Genomic DNA, 19,455 nt, shown 5'->3' with positions numbered 1-19,455 from the left:
GTGCAATCTTTAATAAAGATTTCCTGTTACATAAGGAGATGGTAACAAGGGAAAGCAAGAACCTAATTTCATAGGTATTTACTCCCATGAGAATTATATGCAAAAATAAATAAATAAATAAAACATAAAAATAACTTGCAAGCATCATATGTTAAATGTCTCTAAAATTTGGCATACTATATTTATAAAAAGATACAATATATTCATGGTCTTTCAGTAGCAATTTAAATAATTTAAAAAAAATATTAACTGAATGATGCAAACTTCTGAAGATTTTTGGTGCAGAAGAAAAAGCAATAGTGCAACATAACTAGGGATTCTGGGTTTCAATGATTTTACCTTAGCAACTCATGTAGCTTTGGGAGGTGCTATGAGCTACAAGTGTTCTTGCAACTATTAATACATGCCACATACCACTTTGTTGTTTTCGTTATAAAATGTCAGCAGCACCTCGTGGGCCCCAATATCCAGAAGCCCTAAGCATGAGATAGGAGGGGCTCTCCCTCCTCCAGCTCATCTTCCTCTATACTCTTTCCTCCTTTAGTTCATCTGCACCCACCCACTCTCTCCCCTTGTCCCTCCAGCTTATCTCTCCTATGTACATCCTCTCACCTTGTGCTCCGCAGCTGCTGCATCATCCCTTCCTGCACCTTCTCCCCAAACAACATGCAGTCACTTCCTGTCCAACCCAATCCTTCCAGTCTCTCTATTCTGACAGTCTACAACAGCTGGTTCCCTTGTCTTTATTTTTCCTATTCATCACTCAGAACAGCTGTCTTCTTCCTGCACAAATGACTTTCAAAATTAAACAAAAAAACTAAAACAAAAAAACCTTTAAGTTGCATTGTGCAGAAAAACAGCACCAACCTGGATGGCTTTTCCTCTATCACTTGTGAAGCCAGCTCTTCATAAAGAGACAGCTACACTGCCATTTCCTCAAACAGCCAATTTTTATTTTCACAAATTCTGCAGAGACCAGTAAATTTTGAACCAGAGAAATTCTACACTGTGCAGAATACCCCCCCCCCCCCCCCCAGGGAGAAGCTATTATACAGCTGGAAGAAAATGGAACAGGAGAGTATGAGATGTTCATTCAGAAAGACAGGGAAGCATTTAGGTTTACACCTAAATTCTAATTCTTAGCAGTATCAGAACTGATGAGTAGTACAGAATCAGAAGAAGCAATCAGGATGTACTGGAAAAATCAGAAAGACTTCAATTATGTGTAACAGTCCGACAGCCGAACTCACCGTCAGGAAGAAGTACCAGGGCTGTGGCACTCCGTACTCTCCAGGGAAGACGGCCTCCACATACCATGCCACCAAGCCATACAAGACCGAGTCTAGCAGCAGCATTCCAAGAACGTGAGCCATGGTGAAGTTATCATCCACACTCAGAGGCTTCATCAGGTCTGCCCACTGTACACCAGTCCCTGAAACAAACACCCAAGAGGACATTAGCAGAAATCTACTTTGTACCTGATGTCCCCTATTATTGCATGTATGCCTCACTGAATGGTTTCTGATCTTTATACAAAATGTATTATAAGACAAAATGAACCTGAGTAAATACGTTAGATTTTAAATTATAACTTCATTTATTTAAAAGCACAAAGTTATCAAACATCCATATCACTTATGTGAAAAATTAACTGCCCCCTAAACTTAATAGCTGGTTGCACCAACTTTAACAGCAATTCATATCTGTCTCTCACATTGCTGTTAAGGAATCTTAACCCACTTTTCTTTGTAGAACTGCTTTAATTCAGATACATTCATAAGTTTTCATGTATAAACTGATTTTTTCAGGTCCTCCCACAGCATCTCTATTGTCAAGAGTGACTAGGTCCATCCAAAACTTTAATTTTGCGTTATCTCAGCCAGATGTAGATTTGCTTTTGTGTTTTTGATCACTGTCCTACTGCATAACAAGATTAAGCTTCAGTTTACGGGCAAATGACTAGACGTTCTCCTTAAGAATTTTCTGGTACAATGCAGAATTTGTGGCTCCTTAATGGCAAGTTTTCTGGGTCCTAAGGCAGCAAAGCATCCCCCACCACTATCACCAGCATGTTTAATTGCTGGTATGATGCTCATACTGTAGTATGATGTATTTGCTTTGCACCAGACATAATGGGACCTACGTTGTCCAAAAAGTTCACTTTTGACTCATGTTTTCATAGATCATTACCTTTAAAGGCTTGGGATCATTTAGATGATTGGGATATAAAGTTTTAAATAAACCTTGGACACCTTTTTGCAAGTATGAGATGAGCATTTATGTTACTCTTGGATTGAAACAGTTTCTACCTTGCTACTCTCCAATGAATCCTATTTTTTACCAGTCTTTTTCTCATTATGGAGTCATGAACACTGACCTTAGCTGAGGCTAGAAGTTATTTGGATGTTCTTCTGGTATGTTTTGTGACTTCCCAAATGAGCTGTTGCTATGCTTTGGCACAATTTTGGTAGGCCAGTCACTCTCTCCTCCATTTGGAGATATAGAGGCATATTTTCAAAGCACTTAGCCTTCCAAAGTTCCATAGAAACCTATGGAACTTTGGAAGGCTAAGTGCTTTGAAAATATGCCTCAATGGCTCTTAATGTGGTTTGGTGGACTGACAGAGCTTCAGAAATAGCTTTGTAACCCTTTCTAGACTGATATATGTCAACAACATTTTTTCCCTCATTGCTTCTGGAATTTCCTTTGATTGTAGCATAGTGTTCTTGTAGAAACTTTGTGGTGAGTACTTAACTCTTATGGTAAGGTTCAATATATAGTGAGGTTTAGACTCAACAGGGCTGGCTGCAAACAAACTTGGCTACGTTCAATCAGCTGAATCTAATTATCCATTAAATTTGGTCAACTGGTTGATTCAGTACTAAAGCTTAGGGGGTGTGTGGCTAGCCTGACACATGGGTGATATGGGTATTGGATAACTTTTTAAATTATAACTTTATTTAAGGAACAAACTGTCTTATATGTCTTTTTGGGTTCCCTTTGTCTAATATTACTGAATGGTTTCTGATCTTGAAACAAAATGAGTGACATATATGCAATGTTAAGGGAAATCAGAATGGGGGAGAAACTTTTTTCACATCACCATAACCTTTGCCAACATAGGAAAAGCAGCAGTTATGACCAAAGGGAGGAACGACAACTCAGGAGTCCAGTGACTCAAAGGTTTATTGGACTGACCAAAAATACAAATAAAGAATTCAGACACTGACAATGATCTTATACAGCCATAAGAAGTGTTAACAGTTTCAGCGCTTTTCATTGACACTGGATGAATTATGAATACTGTTGGATGAATTTCCTGTCTCACTATTCCTTATTCTCCAGCAAGAGTTCTCTGCTCCATTAATGATCAAGTCCCAAATTTGCATATTTAGAATCAACTAGGCATTGCACATTTTTCTTTCTTTCACCTCATGTCTGGAACAATCTTCCCCTTTTCCTTTGTGGCAATCTCTCCTTCCCAAACTTTAAATCGCAACTTAAGACTTGGCTTTTTATACAGCCTTTCGGAGTACAAGATGAATGAATGTACGTAAAAACATACAAGAACAAACCACAAAGGATAAACATGAAACCAAACAACAAGAAAGTATGCATAGTACCATGTTGAATCTTACAAGTGTTTTTGACTACAATAAACCTTGTATTACACGTGAAACTTTTTGTCTCTTTGCCTGTGGTTTAAGTGCCATCTAATACCCTACTTTGCATTTTTCACTTGTGATCTGTCATTGTAGTGTCTTTGTTTCTCCACCTAAAATACATGAGAAATGGACATCCATATCTGACGTACACAGACTTGGACATCCATAATTCCAAGTTGGACGTCCTTTATAAAATTCCACTCATTATATCTCCTCTTCAAGATATTTGGTCCCAAGATGCAGAAACATTCACAGAAACACGACCACGTCAGTTCATTGCGAGTGCCTGAATTCTTTACTGGTATTTTCAGACAATAAAATTAATCTTTGAACTCTGGTGAACGCTTGAGTTTTTTCATCATTCCTCCTCTTGGTCATCCTCACTTCTTTTTCTTAGTCTGAATTTCTGCAGAGACCTTTCCTTTTTCCCTTCCATTCCTTTGCCAACAAACATGTTGTCTGTAAACATCCACACCATACCATATTTGACATACCGCTTTATCAAATGTATATCAAAGCGGTTCATAATAAAATAAGAGGAAGAATTGTTACATACACTAAAAGTTATTAGATTTCTCTATAAAAAAACATATCTTCCTATTATATCACTTCAGCCTCCCTGTTTTCAAATTCATATTATATCCCTTTGTCCTCAGATACTTTATCTTTACTGAAGATTATTATAAAAAGTAAGTGTGGCTGGCTTGGTGCCATTTTACTAGCCTGCCACTAAACTACTTCTAATCTTACAAAAGTGATCTCCCAAACCAAACAGAGCAATTTAGGTCAGCATTTCACAGATAATGCGCCACCACACAGCAAAACCCTTTCGGTATTTTTGTGGAATGCAGCATCCTGTTCTCTCACCTTTACCCTCAAACATGCCTATCAGCTGTGCCCCCATCGCCATGGCAACATTTGAGATCAGGCAAGACGCCAGCTTCTGGCTGTGTGACATCAGGTCATAGCGTGGAGAGATGAAAAAGTATGGGATGTAGGAGAAAAAGTAGAGGAAGCCACTAGCTGCAGCTGCCACATTTGCTGGTTGGGGAGGCCAGAGAAAGAGAGAAAATCAATTTACTGTGTGTGAAAACAACATTATGCTCATTCATTCTCCAAACTCTCACAGCACTAGCTGCTGTATATACAATGATAAATTACTTTCTGGTGCTGAATGACAGTAAATACTAAATATAATTGGAAGCTACAAATCATCAAATAAATATATTTGACAACATATAACGCAATCACAATAAGATAAGGGTGCTATATGTGTTTTTAATATACACTTTGAAGCACTGTGTTATTTCTGAGCACTCTTCACAAATATTTTAAATTTGGACGGTTTGTGTGATTGCTGATTTGACAGTGTCACTGTTCAAGAAAAAAATTCTTGTGCTCATAACCACAGCCACTGCAACATGTCAGTGCTTGCATTTATAAATTTACTTTTACACACAACATTTTGCCCTCAGTCTCCAAAAAAAATTAAAGAATGAATTGGATTTAAAAGAAAAAAAAAGAATCATTTGCTGACATTTGACCTTGAGAAGCTTCTGGAACAGAAGTCAATAGGGATGTACATAAACAAGAAAAATCTGGTTAAGTTTAATTTTTTCACAAATATTTCCTGATTTTTGGACTTAAATTTTTGAGTTAGTTTCATACACTTGTTTTAATAGAGAATTTTTAGTGTGCACTACATTTATTTAACATGCACCATCTATGAGGTAAGAATCACTAAGATGATTAGTGTGCTTTAAATCAATGTAGCACACACTAAGGTTAGCTCGAGTTATCTGCAGTAGGGCCCACAGGAATAAAATGGGTCCTGCTGCAGATAACTCAAGCTACACTTTAGTAAAAGACCCCCTAAAAATTTTTAAGCTGCACTAATGAACAGAATGCACACAAATACATGTGCCTAGAAATCAGTTCATGCATCTTATTCCAGAAAAAAATGGGAAAGCAACTATGATTTTCATGACTGATGTGTCTATTTTTTTTAGCTTAAAATTCTGTAAGAAAAAAATAAATATTAAATGCATACACTACCCAAATAACACAGAGTACTCCAAAAAAACATATTCTCTGACCTAATGTAGATCTGCAGTTATTTGTTCACTGGCACTCCTAATCTGTAGGGTCGTATTTTGGATTTGCTGCTTTTTATGATAAGCCAATAACCTACTTCCTGATTAGCCTCTTTGAAATAAACTGGGGCCACATTCAGATCAAATTAATCTTTTCTGCCCATAAAGCCCACAACTTCCCTTGCTAAGTTACTAAACCTCACTGCTTCTCCTAAGTGGGACAGTCTCTATTTGCCTTTCTAGATCCAATACTGCCTGTGTAAGCTACATAAGTATTGCCATACTGGGACAGACCAAAGGTCCATCAAGCCCAGCATCCTGTTTACAACAGTGGCCAATCCAGGTCACAAGTACCAGGAAAGATCCCAAAACAGTACACTCTAACTCCTCAGTCCTCTTTTTGTCTATCAAGCTGGACCAGGTAATCTTGGAGGATAGCCTTAAAACTGTCCTTTAGGATCCCAGGATGAGCTTCCTCCTGAGCACTGAACTCAAAAGTATTCTCTAATGGTAAAACCCAGCTTCTTCAGAACCTACTTATCATCTAACACTGTTTCATTCAATTTCCAGAAATGTAGCCCTTCCTTAATATATTCCCAATCCCAAAACACCCAAAACTGGGCTGTGACTGAACCATACTTAATCCCCTATAAATGCCTCTGTAAATTGCATGGTTAATTTATGGTCCAGCAGAATGTTATCACTGAGGTAGAAAGAACAATTTTCTAGCTGTTGGGTTCATAAATCTCCCAAAATTCACCATGCCCAGGATTGTAGAAAATGATGAAGCCTATCTGCCCTGCAATATACCCTGTGTCCTGAGTTGTCAATATTCAGCACTAGCATCATGTTAAAATCCCCATCACCACCATAAATAATTTATATCTACTCTCTCCCATAAGCAGAAGCTTTTCCTCCAAATCTTAAAAAAAAAAAAAAAGCCTCTTGATTGACAATAGGGGGTACATTGAGACCATATTGAGAATCTCTGAGCCAAAGGCTAGCTATAGGACTAAAAATATCCTCCCCCCCCCCCCCCCCCAGGATGGAAAAATCAGATCTTAGCTGATAATTTTCTTTCCATTAGTCTTTCCCACTATTTCAAAATCTATGGGATATAGTTGTGTCCATCAACCAGCAGGTAGAGATAAAGAAAACTCAGAATAACTTAGAATAAACGCAACAATCTTAAACAACTTGCTAACCTAACATTAACCAGATCAGCAAATATGTCTGGACTTCTCTCATCTGTGGACAACTTGTAGAGAACAAGAGATATACAGGAAGCACCATGCAAGGTGACAGTCGTTACTTGACCCATTATTTTGCACTGACTAAACATCTCAGAAACCTCAGGCAGGCCTCTGGAACAGAGAGAAGGACTAATGGAAATAAAATTATCAGGTAAAACCTGAATTTCTTCTTCCACTATGTAGCTTCTCACTATTCCAGAACCTGTGGGGTGCTCAAAACCAATCCCTAGAGTGGGTGGGATCCTGGCGCCACCATCCTTAGGACCGAAGCCCCAAACCGGCTTTGGAGTGTGCTGCAATGTCCACCCTGTAGTGCTTGTCAAAGGTATGCAGTGGCATGGGCCACCGCCTTGCAAATATCTGCCAGAGACAGTAAAGTAGTCTCCTCGTACACCTCGTAAAATAACCATGCAAGGCCTGAGGAGCCTGCTTCCTCCCAAGCAAATAAGCTGACGCAATAGTATCCTTCAGCCATCTAACAATTGTGAACTTGGAAGCCAAAAGGCCAAGCCTCTGTTTACCAAAAAGCACTAACAGTCTGTCCCATTTCCAAAACTCATTTGTGACTTCTACACATCGAGAAGCTTCAAGAAAGAATATTGAACCTCTTCGTTCTCTCTGCGAACAGACGGACACTCCACAGATTGGTTGAGATGAAATGCCGATACCACTTTTGGAAGAAAGGAAGGAACCATGCACAGGTAGACCCCCACCTCCGAAAAGCAAACAAAAGGGATCCCGACAAGAGATAACCTGAAGGTCCAAAACCCTAAGTGCCGATGCAACAGCCACCAAGAACGCTATCTTTTAGTGTAAGATCTTTCAAGGAGGCCTTTCAGAGTGGCTCAGAAGGAGGCTTCAGAAGAGCCAGAAGGACTAAATTAAGGCTCCACTCTGGACAAGCATGCAAAAGGGAGACCGCAAGTAGCCTGCTCCCTGCAAGAAATCGATTGATATCCACAAGAGATGTCTTCTGTAGTTGGCCCTTGAGCTGCAACCTCAACTTTTAGAGAACCCAACACCAATCCTTTCTGAAGACCTGCCTGGAGAAATGCTAGGATGTACGCGAAGGGAGAAAGTTCGTGCTCAGAACATCAGCCCTCAAACGTCCTCCACACCCTTGCATACATCATGAAAATAGAACGATTCAGAGTCTGAAGCAAGGTAGCAATGACCGAATCAGAATAACCTTTTTGTCTCAACTGAGCTCTTTCAACGTCCAAGCCTTAAGACAAAAGGACATGGATCTTCCATGAGCACCAGACCTTGCTTTAGTAGGCCATGTACCTGCGGAAGATGGAGAGGACCCCCCTGTTCAGCAGTCGAATCAGGTCCGTGTACCATGGCCTCTGCAGCCAACACGTGGCCTACTATGGGCCAAGGAGGGTAGATATACAGTAGAGTGTCTCCAGCCAGGGCTGCAGGGAATCAATCCCCATCGATACTGGTTCTTTCTGACAGCTGAAGAACTTGGGCATTTTGGTATTCCTTTTCGTCGCCATCGTTCAGAAGAAGAGAACGCCATTGGTCCACTATTAGCTGAAATCCCTAGCTGGACAGTTCCAAGGAGTGCCTGCTGAGAAAATCCGCCTCCACGTTCAAGGACCTTGTAATGTAAGCTGCTGACAAGCAGAGATGATTTTTTTTCTAAGCCCAAATCATGAAGGAGGCCACCTCCATCACCAGAAAACTACGGGTCCTGGCTTGCTTGTTGATGTAAGCCACCGCCATCGCATTCTTGGAGAAAGTCGGACAGAGGCCCGCACCAGAAAAAGAGCAAAATCATGTCAGGCATTCTGCACTGCCCTGAGCTCCAAGTGATTTATCAACCACTGAGACCCCTGTACCAGATGGAACCTGTAATGAGCTCCCCAACCTGACTTGCTGGCATCCTCTGTCACCATCTCCCATTGTGATATTGGAAAGGGAGCTGAGACTATCATATTCCTGGGCGACAACCACCACTGCATACTCTGTATGGCAGCCAGCATCTAAAGAAGATGAAGGTCATACTTCTGTGACACTGCAGACCAGCAACTGAGAAGAGATTTCTGTAATTGCCATATATGAGCAGTTACCCATGGCACCACTTCTATCACTGACCCCAGAGCCTGGATGTAGTCCCTGACCATGCCTTGACTGAGAGGTAGAATCTGTTGAACCAGCTTTGACCTCCTGTGTTCCATGAGGAAGATCCTACTCCAGCATCTGCTATGATGGTAGTCTGCTCTTCTTGAAACTGATTACCAACCCAATGACTGCAGAAGATGGATAACTCTTTGCACTGCCACCATGCTATCTGAATAGGATGACGAATGAATGAGTCGTTGAGATACAGATGAACTCTGATTCCTTGGAACCAAAAGGACACCACCATCACCATAACCTGTTCCTGCAGCCACAGTGAGACTGAAGGACAAAGCCCTGAACTGGAAGCAATGGCCCAGCACCGCAAAATGTAGAAACCTCCGATGCAGCCTCCTTAAGATCAAGGGTAGTGAGAAATTCTCCCACTTGAAACGAGGCTACAACTGCTCTTAGCATCTCTGTGTGAAAGTGGGAAACTCGAGCGACAGCAGGTTTAGACTTTTGAGATTTAAGACCAGACGAAAGGTGCCTTCTTTCTTTGGGACAATGAAGTAGATATCTGCTTTGTCCCTGTTCAGCCTGGGGAATGGGAACAATGGCCCAGAGCGCCAGCAACGAATCTACAGTGGCCTTGGTTATCTTTCAACAAGGAGATTGCAAGAAAAGAGGAGTGACCGGGCAGGAGAACTCCAACTTGTAACCTTCTGCAAGAATATCCAGAACCCACTGTTCCGATGTGATTTTGGCCCATTCCTCCTCAAACTTCTGACAAACTTCTCCGGAAGAAGAGAAGAGTGAACCAGCATCTCATCACTGCAAAGCTCTGGTGACATTGGGAACTCTAGCTGACTGAATGGGTTCTTGTCTGCATTAAAGGAAGATTGGCGCGCCTGAAAACAGGACTTCTGACCATATTGCAGACGACCAGGCTGGTACTGTCTGCTGTCTCGAAATCGAGAGCTCCCTGAAAACAGATGATCAGAGGCTTTCAGTTTAATCTCCAGCAACCACTGTGGCTTAGTTTCCTCCAGTTCTTTTACCAAGTTACTGAGATCTTATCTTAATAGCCACTTGCCCCGAAAGAGAAGTTTAACTAGATGTGACACTGGTGCTGCATCTGCTGCCCAAAGCCATAACCAAAGTTGCCGACATGCTTTGACAGCCAAAGACATACTGCAGGCCATAACCCATGTCATAAATATCATCCGCCAAGTAGGCCAACCCCACTTCCAGCTGGGCGTTATGGCGTCCATCTTTTGTTGTCAACTTCTGATGCCACTTCAGGCATGCTCTTGCCATGAACAAGCTGCACACTGTTGCTTGAAGACCCAAAGAGGCCACTTCAAAGGCTTGTTTCAGCTAGCCTTCAAGCTTCCTATCCTGTAGATCTTTTATGGCAATGCCTCCTTCCAACAGCAAAGTGGTTTTCTGAGTCACCACTGTAATCAGGGAGTGCACCCTGGGAAGCTGCAATTTATCTTTCACCTCGGAACTAACAGATAGAGGTGAGGCATAGCTCTTCCTACTCTCAGCCCCACATCCAGTGAGACCCATTCTGCTGTAATCAGGTCCTGAATGTCTGGATGCATTGGGAAGGCCTTAGAAGGACCTCTAAGCCCCCTCATGATCGACAAAGATGGAACTCCTGATGCCAAAACAGAAGGCTCCTCAATGGAGAGCACTGCCAGTGCCTCACAAATAAGAGTACTGAGCTAGTCTTTATTAAACCACCTCAGTGCTTTCAGATTATGCCCCTCCTCAGAAGAGAACACTCACTCCTATAACGGCTCCTTCAACGATGGCTCCTCCGAATAGACCAAGGCCACAACAGATAAGGAGGGAGAACTAGAGATTAGATCTCCAGGAGTGGACAGATGAGGCTAACTTGAGCTGGAGGGGCAGCTGAGTGAGAAACTGAAGTACTTTGCAGCAACTCTCACTGTCCCTGCTTCAGTAAATAGGCCTGGTATAAGAGCAATATAAACTCCAGTGAAAAAAAAAAAAAGATCCCAATGCAGCTGTCGGGCCCTAAGGCTGTAAAATGGCGACCCATGCGTGATCACACAAAATGGCACCCATTCCCACGCTTTCCTGCATCAAACTACACTCCGGCCCAGCTGCAGAGCCCGCAGACCCTGTAATATTCAGATGCTGCACCAAATCCAAAGATGTGCTGCCGACTGTTTCCTCCACATCCCATGGAATTCCTGGCTTGCACGTACCGCAACACCCCGATGCCAGCCGGTGGGTCCCACAGCAGTAACACCACTTTACTGCCTCCATGGGAGTTGCCATTCACCCTGTCACATGCGCAGCACAACGTGCCCCAAGCAGTGAATCAGGATCCCTACCATGCAGCCCTCCAAGCCATTCTGAATCAAATTTTAGTTGAACTTATCACTGCCGGCTGCTTCCCGTAAGCTCACAGTCTCCAGAAGTCTTACCCCAGATGAGAAAGAATCAGGACTAATATTCTGTCCAATGCTCTCCAGTAAACCTATTTCCTTTTATTTTTATTTAAGGTTGTTATGCTGGAAAAAGGGAAGAGCTAAAGAGGAATAGCCTAGTGCAGCGGACTTTGATCCTGGGGAACTGAGTTCAATTCCCACTGCAGTTCCTTATGACTCTGGGCAAGTCACTTAACCTGCCATTGCCCCAGGTACAAATAAGTACCTGTATATACTATGTAAACCACTTTGAATGTAGTTGCAAAAACCACAGAAAGGAGGTATATCAATTTCCTTTCCCTTGAGAGGGAAGGAGTAAATTTGCGGGACACCAGAGACTTCCAGATATGACTCTGCAGAATCAAACAACCCACAAAGCTCAACTGGGGATTAACTTATCATCTGGACCAGGAGTAGAATGCTTTACCAGAGGCTGAAAAGCGTGTCCATATACCTGCTGGAAATAGAAACTACTGAGGAGCTGGACTAGATGCCGAGAGATATGTTTCAGCTCAGTTTTCAGTTCTCTCCACCTGCTGGTTGATGGACACAACTATCCCACAGGTTCTGGAATAGTGGTAGGCTGTATAACGGAACTCTAATTATCTCATGAAACATCATTTGAAGGGTTTAGGAGAAACAGAAAATAATTGCCACCCAGCCCTTTTCCAACAGAGACAAAATAACACAATGAATATTCATGTAAGCACAGAAGATGCTCATTTAGCGAAATAGATGGGTCTCTTGAACCAAGCATAGTGCTGCGGAACCTATGTTGTGATTCTTTTCCTAAGGACTGCCTCTTAAAGGGTAAGCTAAGACATTTTCCATTAAAGGAAAGCACCATGGGATTGGGATTTATTAACAGCCTTTACTGAGGCAGCCTGGACAGAGAAATCATATTAATTTGTTAATTCTGTTTAACTTTGGTTCAGTCCTGTAAAGTGGTAGAATGCCATCTGGTTTTAATTACTCAAATGTCTAGCTTTTGCTAGACTAGAGGTTAGAAAGGTCAGTGAGAAATAAAACTTTCTTTGTCCCTTTTTGAGTGATGGATTGTTAATGCTAGTTCATAGGCATAATAATAAAACCACATCTGGATGCCATTCTAAGCAAGGCATACTGGACAGTCTCGAGGGGATCAGCAAGCAGGCAGTTTTAAAAGATTAGGCTGAATGCTGTTTAGAGAGAATAGGAGATAGTTTAGATTTAAATAATTTCTTGATAATTTAGATTCTGTCTTATAAGGAATTCTGATTTCTGCTTATTTTAAAATATGTTTTATTCTGTTTACTTAATAAGTTCTATTTCTCCATGTAGAATATCTTTTCAATTCAGTGTTTACATTGTCTGACTTTTCAAGTGAGATTTGTCTGCAGTTTAAGAGGTCATCATCTGGTTTGAATTATCCGCAGTCCTAGCTAGGTGAAAGAGGTCAGGAAAAGTCAACTCTTCTCCTTGATTGATTATAACTAAGTGTAGGACTGGTCTCCTGAAAGTAATAACAAACCATGTCTGTGTGCCATTAAGCAAGATTGGCCCCTTAATGAATGCCAGAGCCCAGTTAGTATGAAGTTAGCTGGGAATCTGAGAATTTAATAATAATAAAATGCAGGAGATAGGTGCCACATTGTCTAGTTTGAGAGGCCCCAGGTCATAGGTCAGTTTAGGAAATATCTGAAACCTATGTAACTGATATTTTGAGTAAATGTGTAGAGATAATTAGTTCAAGACAGGGTAATCAATCTATTCTTTACCATCTGGTGAGAAAGGTTGGCTAGAGGGGTTTAGGACAATATATAAATGAGAACAGAAGCAGCTTACGTTAGAGACGGGAGAAGACAGGACACCGAGAGCTAAGATACAGAAGGACAGGACACAGAGAGGGCTAGCGCTGATGTCCTACTTTGTTTGCTGGCAAATAAAGAAGACTTCTTTCTCATCCTGGTGTGTGGTGTTTGATTCCTGAAGTACCACAGATTCTGCTAACAATAGTGGTAATTCCTGCATCAATTCCTGGTGTCAGAAGTGGGATCCCGGACCCTGCATCAATTTCTGGCACCCAACTGACTGAGGAACACTGACCGGGTATGTATTCTGTATTCTGTATTGTAATCCTAGGAAACTGTAAACCAGCCCCTCAAAAGTTGAGGGAAGGGGAGTCTGATCAACTCTCAGCGAAGGCCTTAGTACCTTCTAGTCTAGTGGGGACTAGCAGGGAAACCGTCAGAGCTTATCTGTATCTGAACAATCTGAAATTGTTGGGTGGGATTTTTTGTACAGTGTGTGTGTGATGCATGAATGTTAAATGAGTGTGGACTTCTTATAGCTGCGGTTCCAGTTAACTTGAGTTCAACTGGCCAGCGACGGAAGGAAGCGATTGTTGTTTGTCTACCTTGTGTCTCGGGACGTGTGGACCGCTTACCACACTTCCAAAAAATTTCCCTTCCTTTCTGTGTGTTGTAACTGTAAGCATTATGGGGGGGACATCGTCTAGTCAAACTGGTACTCCCCTAGATTGTATGCTTAAGAATTTTAAGAAAGGATTTTTAGTTAATGATTATGGACAGACTTTAAGCTTAAGTACTCTAAGAACTTTGTGTGAAGTTGAGTGGCCATCTATGGGAGTGGGGTGGCCCCCTGGTGGCAGCTTGGATATTGAAGTAATCCGGAAGATTTACAGCATAGTTGTAGGAGAACCAGGATATCTTGAACAGCTCCCTTATATAGATTCCTGGGACAGCCTTGTCACTGACCCTCCCTCTTGGTTAAAAACCTATATGGGATCCCCGGTAAAGTTCATGTTGGGCCGCGTTCAAAGAAAGATTATTAGAAAATCTAAACTGGAGGAGGGAAAGAGTCCCAGGAAGCCCACCATCCAATCGGTGGCTTCCGCCCCTACCCTGTCCGAGAAACCCATACTCTCTGATGACCCCTCAGATCTTGAGCCACCACCTTATGGCCCATTGTTGGGGTTCCGCTCCACCCCCAGAGATCCACGGCGTCCAGCCCAAGCCTCTCCAGCACAGGCTTCTCCGGATAGTTCCTCCCCTTCTGTGCAAACCCCGCCACATCCTAGGTTGGATTTTTCAGCCAGCATCTACCCTCCTCTGCCACATCCTTCCATGTTAACCTCCCATGACCCGTTTTGGGCCCCACTCCCTGACTCCTCAACTCCCGACAGCCCAGCCTCTCCCTATAGTACCCCTTCCCACTCATCAGGGGCCCAGCATCCCTTTCAATGGACTGAATCACCTGTGATCACCTCTCAGCCTATGAGTACCCCTCCCCATCCCTCAGGGGTTCAACACACCTCCCCTGAATGGGTTAGACCCGCTGCAATCACCTTTGAGCATGATAAGGGGGTAGCTCCTAGCTCTACCTCAGGTTGCATTCCCACCTCCTCGAGAGCTCTGCCCCTCCGTCAGGTAACCACCACTCGACCAGATCCTAATAATCAGGATCAGGTTATACAGGCACAGGCCTACCAGTATGTACCCTTCACAACCACCGAGCTCCTGAATTGGAAGACGCATTACCCCTCTTATACTGAAAAGCCTCAGGCAGTGGTGGACCTAGTGGCTAGTATTATGGCCACCCATAACCCAACTTGGACTGATTGTCAACAGCTCCTCCTGACCCTCTTCACAACTGAGGAGAGGCGGAAGATTTTACAAAATGCTGAGGCCATCACGCGAGCGCGTGTCCCCGAGGGGACACAGGACCCAGAGGAATGGGTTAAAGCTCGGTTCCCTCGCGCAGCTCCAGCTTGGGATTCAAATAACGGGCAGCACTATGAACTGTTGTCCGGCTATTGCCGGGACTTGCTGGAAGGTATGAAGAACGGCATAAAGAGGCCCATTAATCTGGCAAAGGTCTCTGAAATTCTCCAAGGGGCAACTGAATCCCCTGGGGCCTTTTTAGAGCGACTAATTGAAGCCTACAGAACATACACCCCATTCGACCCTGAGGCACTAGAAAACCAGAGAATGGTGAATAGTGCATTGGTGGCCCAGAGTATGCCAGATATCCGGAAGAAGCTGCAGCGTCAGGAGAGATTCGCAGGGATGAATACCACCCAGCTAATTGAGATTGCAACAAAGGTTTTCGTTAATAGGGATCAGGAGATGCGCCAAGAGGCTGACCGGAAGATGCAGAAGAAGGCCGACCTCTTGGCGGCAGCCATCACTAATTCCACCCTTAACCGAGGTCGACCTCCAGCCAATGGGAAGCTGAAGTGGGACCCCAGACCGCCAGCCCGGCCTCGAGATTTCTTCAATCAATCCCGGCCACGAGGGGAGAATCCCTGACCATGATTGGAGAGGGATCAGTGCGCCTACTGCAAGGAAAGAGGGCACTGGAAAGATGAATGCCCCCAGAAGCGCCAGGGACCGAGAAGGGGATCAGGAGATCGAGGAAGCCGAGGCCGAGTTCGAGAGGGAAGGTATGAGCCTTCTGAATCTGACGTCATTGGGATAGCCGAGACGGCAGAATGGGATGAATAGGCCAGACCGGGTTCCTACAAACTGGGCTCCCAGGAACCCATGGTCAAGCTAACCATAGGGAGCCGCTCAATTCCATTCATGATTGATACAGGAGCTGAACACTCTGTTGTGACGGAGCGATTAGCGCCTGTGTCTGGAAAAACTGTCCGAGTGGTGGGAGCCACGGGGGTGCAGAACCGGAGGCCCTTCCTGACGACCCGTAGATGCCAATTAGGCTCACACACAGTCACTCATGAATTCCTGTATATGCCAGACTGTCCAATCCCTTTGTGAGGTCGGGACCTGCTGTCCAAGCTTAGGGCCCAAATTTCCTTTGACTCTGATGGCCAGACTTCGGTCTCCTTTCGGCCCCCGACATCCAGCCCTAAGGGCATATTGAGTTTCTGCTGCCCCCTTGAAGAAGAATGGCGGCTGCATCAGTCGCATGGCCAAGTTGACCTACCCCTGGCCGACAGCTTCCAGGTCACTGGGGTATGGGCAGAAGATATTAATCCCCCAGGGTTGGCCAGAAATATTCCCCCTGTCCATGTAGACTTACTTCCAAGTGCCCGGCCAATCCGTCTTCGTCAATACCCAATTCCCCGAAAGGCTCTGGAAGGGATTCAAGCACATCTGAATCGTCTGTTATCCCATGGAATTATTCGACCTTGCCAGTCTCCATGGAATACGCCACTGTTGCCAGTCCAGAAGCCAGGGACTGAGGACTATCGGCAAGTCCAAGACTTACGAGTGGTCAACAAATCCACTATTTCATTACACCCTGTAGTGCCTAATCCATATGTCCTGCTTGGATTGATACCTTCTGGAGCTACCCATTTCACGACACTGGACCTAAAAGATGCCTTCTTTTGTATTCGGGTGGCCCCCGCCAGTCAACTGCTTTTCGCCTTTCAATGGGAAAACCCAGTAACAGGACGGAAGCTTCAGTATACATGGACCCGCCTGCCACAGGGGTTCAAGAACTCCCCCACCATTTTTGGGACTGCCCTAGGACAAGACCTTAAGACTTTTAAATCTGAGCCTTCCAGGCGAGTTTTACTCCAGTATGTAGATGACCTCCTGATTGCAGCAGTGACCCAGGAAGAGTGTGTCGAGGCTACCAGAGAATTGCTGGAGTTACTCTTGGATGCGGGCTATAAGGTCTCACGCTCGAAGGCCCAACTCTGTCAGTCAGAAGTGAAGTATCTGGGCTTCTGCATTTCCCAGGGAAGTCGGAGACTGGATGTCAGTAGGAAGCAAGCGGTTGCTGCAATTCCCCAACCCAAGTCCAGAAGGGAAGTTAGGGAATTTCTGGGAGCAGCCGGATTCTGCAGAATTTGGATTCCGAATTTTGCACTGATGGCGAAACCCCTTTACCAGGCCACAAAGGGGGGTGAAAAGGAACCATTTGAATGGGGACCTACTGCTCAACAATCCTTCATCGCTATAAAGAAAGCCCTACTCCAAGCCCCTGCGTTAGGCCTTCCTGATGTGGAGAAACCTTTCTCACTGTATGTCCACGAGCGACAGGGGGTTGCTCTGGGTGTGCTGACCCAGATGATGGGATCCTGGCAGAGGCCTGTTGCATACCTGTCTAAACAGCTGGATGGAGTGGCTAAAGGATGGCCAGCCTGCCTGAGGGCCATTGCAGCAACAGCCTTACTGGTCCAGGAAGCTGACAAGTTGACCTTGGGGCAAGAACTGGTTGTCAAAGTCCCCCACGCAGTTCTCACCCTCATGGAGTACAAGGGCAACCACTGGTTTACAAATAGCCGCATGGTTAAGTACCAAGCCAGCTTATGTGAGAATCCACGGATACACCTGGAAACAGTGGCTACATTCAATCCCGCCACTCTTTTGCCAGCATCTGAGGGACCACCGGATCATGACTGTATCCAAACCATGGATGAAGTGTACTCCAGTTGACCAGATCTTAAAGATGTTCCTTGGAGGGACCCAGATGTAATTTATTTCACAGATGGAAGCAGTTACGTGGAGAACTCCAAGCGATTGGCAGGCTATGCTGTGGTGACAGTGGACAAGGTGATAGAAGCAAGGGCCCTGCCCCAAGGAACTTCAGCCCAGAAAGCAGAACTTGTGGCCCTCATACGAGCTCTGGAGCTAGCAGCAGGACTGGTGACCAACATTTATACTGATTCCAAGTATGCCTTCACAACTCTACACGCTCATGGAGCTTTGTATAAGGAAAAGGGACTCATAAATGCCGCAGGCCAACCTGTTAAGTATGGACCCGAAATACTTCAGTTGCTAGAGGCCGTATGGGCCCCTAAAAAGGTAGCTGTCATTCACTGCCGGGGACACCAAAGGACAGATACTCCAGTGGCCCGAGGGAACCGCCATGCTGATCGGGTGGCCAAGGAAGCTGCTCGAGGACCCCCAGCAGGTACTGTGACCCCCCTGTTCCAAATTCGACTGCAAGAATGGACGCCTATGTACACCCAAACGGAAGAGAAATGGGCTCAAGAAGGGGCAGTAAGGAGACCTGATGGTTGGTTACATCTCCCTGATACCAGAGTTCTGGTGCCACGCCACCTAGCTTGGCCTGTAGTGTCTCAAGCTCATGACCTGTCACACTTAGGGAAAACAGCACTAGCCCGCCTACTCAGTCGAGTAGTGGTCCTGGAAGGATTGGATAGTCTGGTTGCCACTGCCTCTGCCCGATGTACTCTCTGTGCCCAGAATAATGCTCGTCAGGGACCCCGTATTCCACCAGGAGTTCAGTCCAGAGGACTAACACCCTTTGAGTCCCTAGTCATAGACTTCACAGAAATGCCCAGGAGCGGTAGGCTCCGATACCTCTTGGTCATGGTCATGGTCTGCACTCTGGGTGGGTGGAAGCATACCCTACAGTCACTGAGAAAGCCACAGAAGTAGCTCGAGCCCTCCTTAGGGATGTCATCCCCAGGTATGGACTGCCCCTTGCCATAGGCTCAGATAATGGTCCCGCCTTTGTTGAAGCCACACTTCAGGCCCTGTCCCGCGCATTGCGCATTACCTGGAAATTGCATTGTGCTTACCGTCCCCAGAGTTCAGGGCAGGTTGAGCGAGCAAACAGAACCTTGAAAAATAGCCTAGCAAAGATTTGTCAGGAAACCCAACTGAAATGGCCACAGGCACTGCCACTAGCCCTCTTCCGCCTCCGATGCACCCCAACTAAAGGAACGGCCCTCTCTCCATTTGAAATTGTGTATGGGAAGCCTCCAGCCATTTTGCAGGGAATTAAGGGAGACATAGGGACTTTAGGGTCTGCCCAGGTGCAGGAGCAGGTAGCCCTCTTGGGCCGGATAATTGCTGAGCTTCAGTCTTATGTGAGAGAAATAAACCCTGTCCCCTTTCAGGCTCAGGTACATTCCTTCCTGCCAGGGGATAGAGTATGGGTGAAAGACTGGAGGCTCCAGCCCTTG

At 44.7% G+C, this 19,455-nt stretch overlaps 1 protein-coding gene across 3 annotated transcripts in view; it reads right to left on the bottom strand.

The window, feature by feature from the left end:
- ABCA3 (ATP binding cassette subfamily A member 3) overlaps positions 1-19,455 on the bottom strand; it is a 338,890-nt gene that overhangs the window by 238,184 nt on the left and 81,251 nt on the right. For all 3 annotated transcript variants that reach the window (XM_030211949.1, XM_030211951.1, XM_030211950.1), the window contains exons 9-10: positions 4,533-4,706; positions 1,251-1,432 (exon numbers count right to left, since the gene is read on the bottom strand). In XM_030211949.1, coding sequence (XP_030067809.1) covers positions 1,251-1,432; positions 4,533-4,706 — 356 coding nt within the window. The remainder of the gene's footprint in view (positions 1-1,250; positions 1,433-4,532; positions 4,707-19,455) is intronic.

Source organism: Microcaecilia unicolor, chromosome 8 (genome assembly GCF_901765095.1).
Source record: "Microcaecilia unicolor chromosome 8, aMicUni1.1, whole genome shotgun sequence".
Classification (NCBI taxonomy): Eukaryota; Metazoa; Chordata; class Amphibia; order Gymnophiona; family Siphonopidae; genus Microcaecilia; species Microcaecilia unicolor.
Note: the sequence above shows the minus strand (reverse complement) of the source record. Positions and strands in the feature narration are given on the sequence as shown.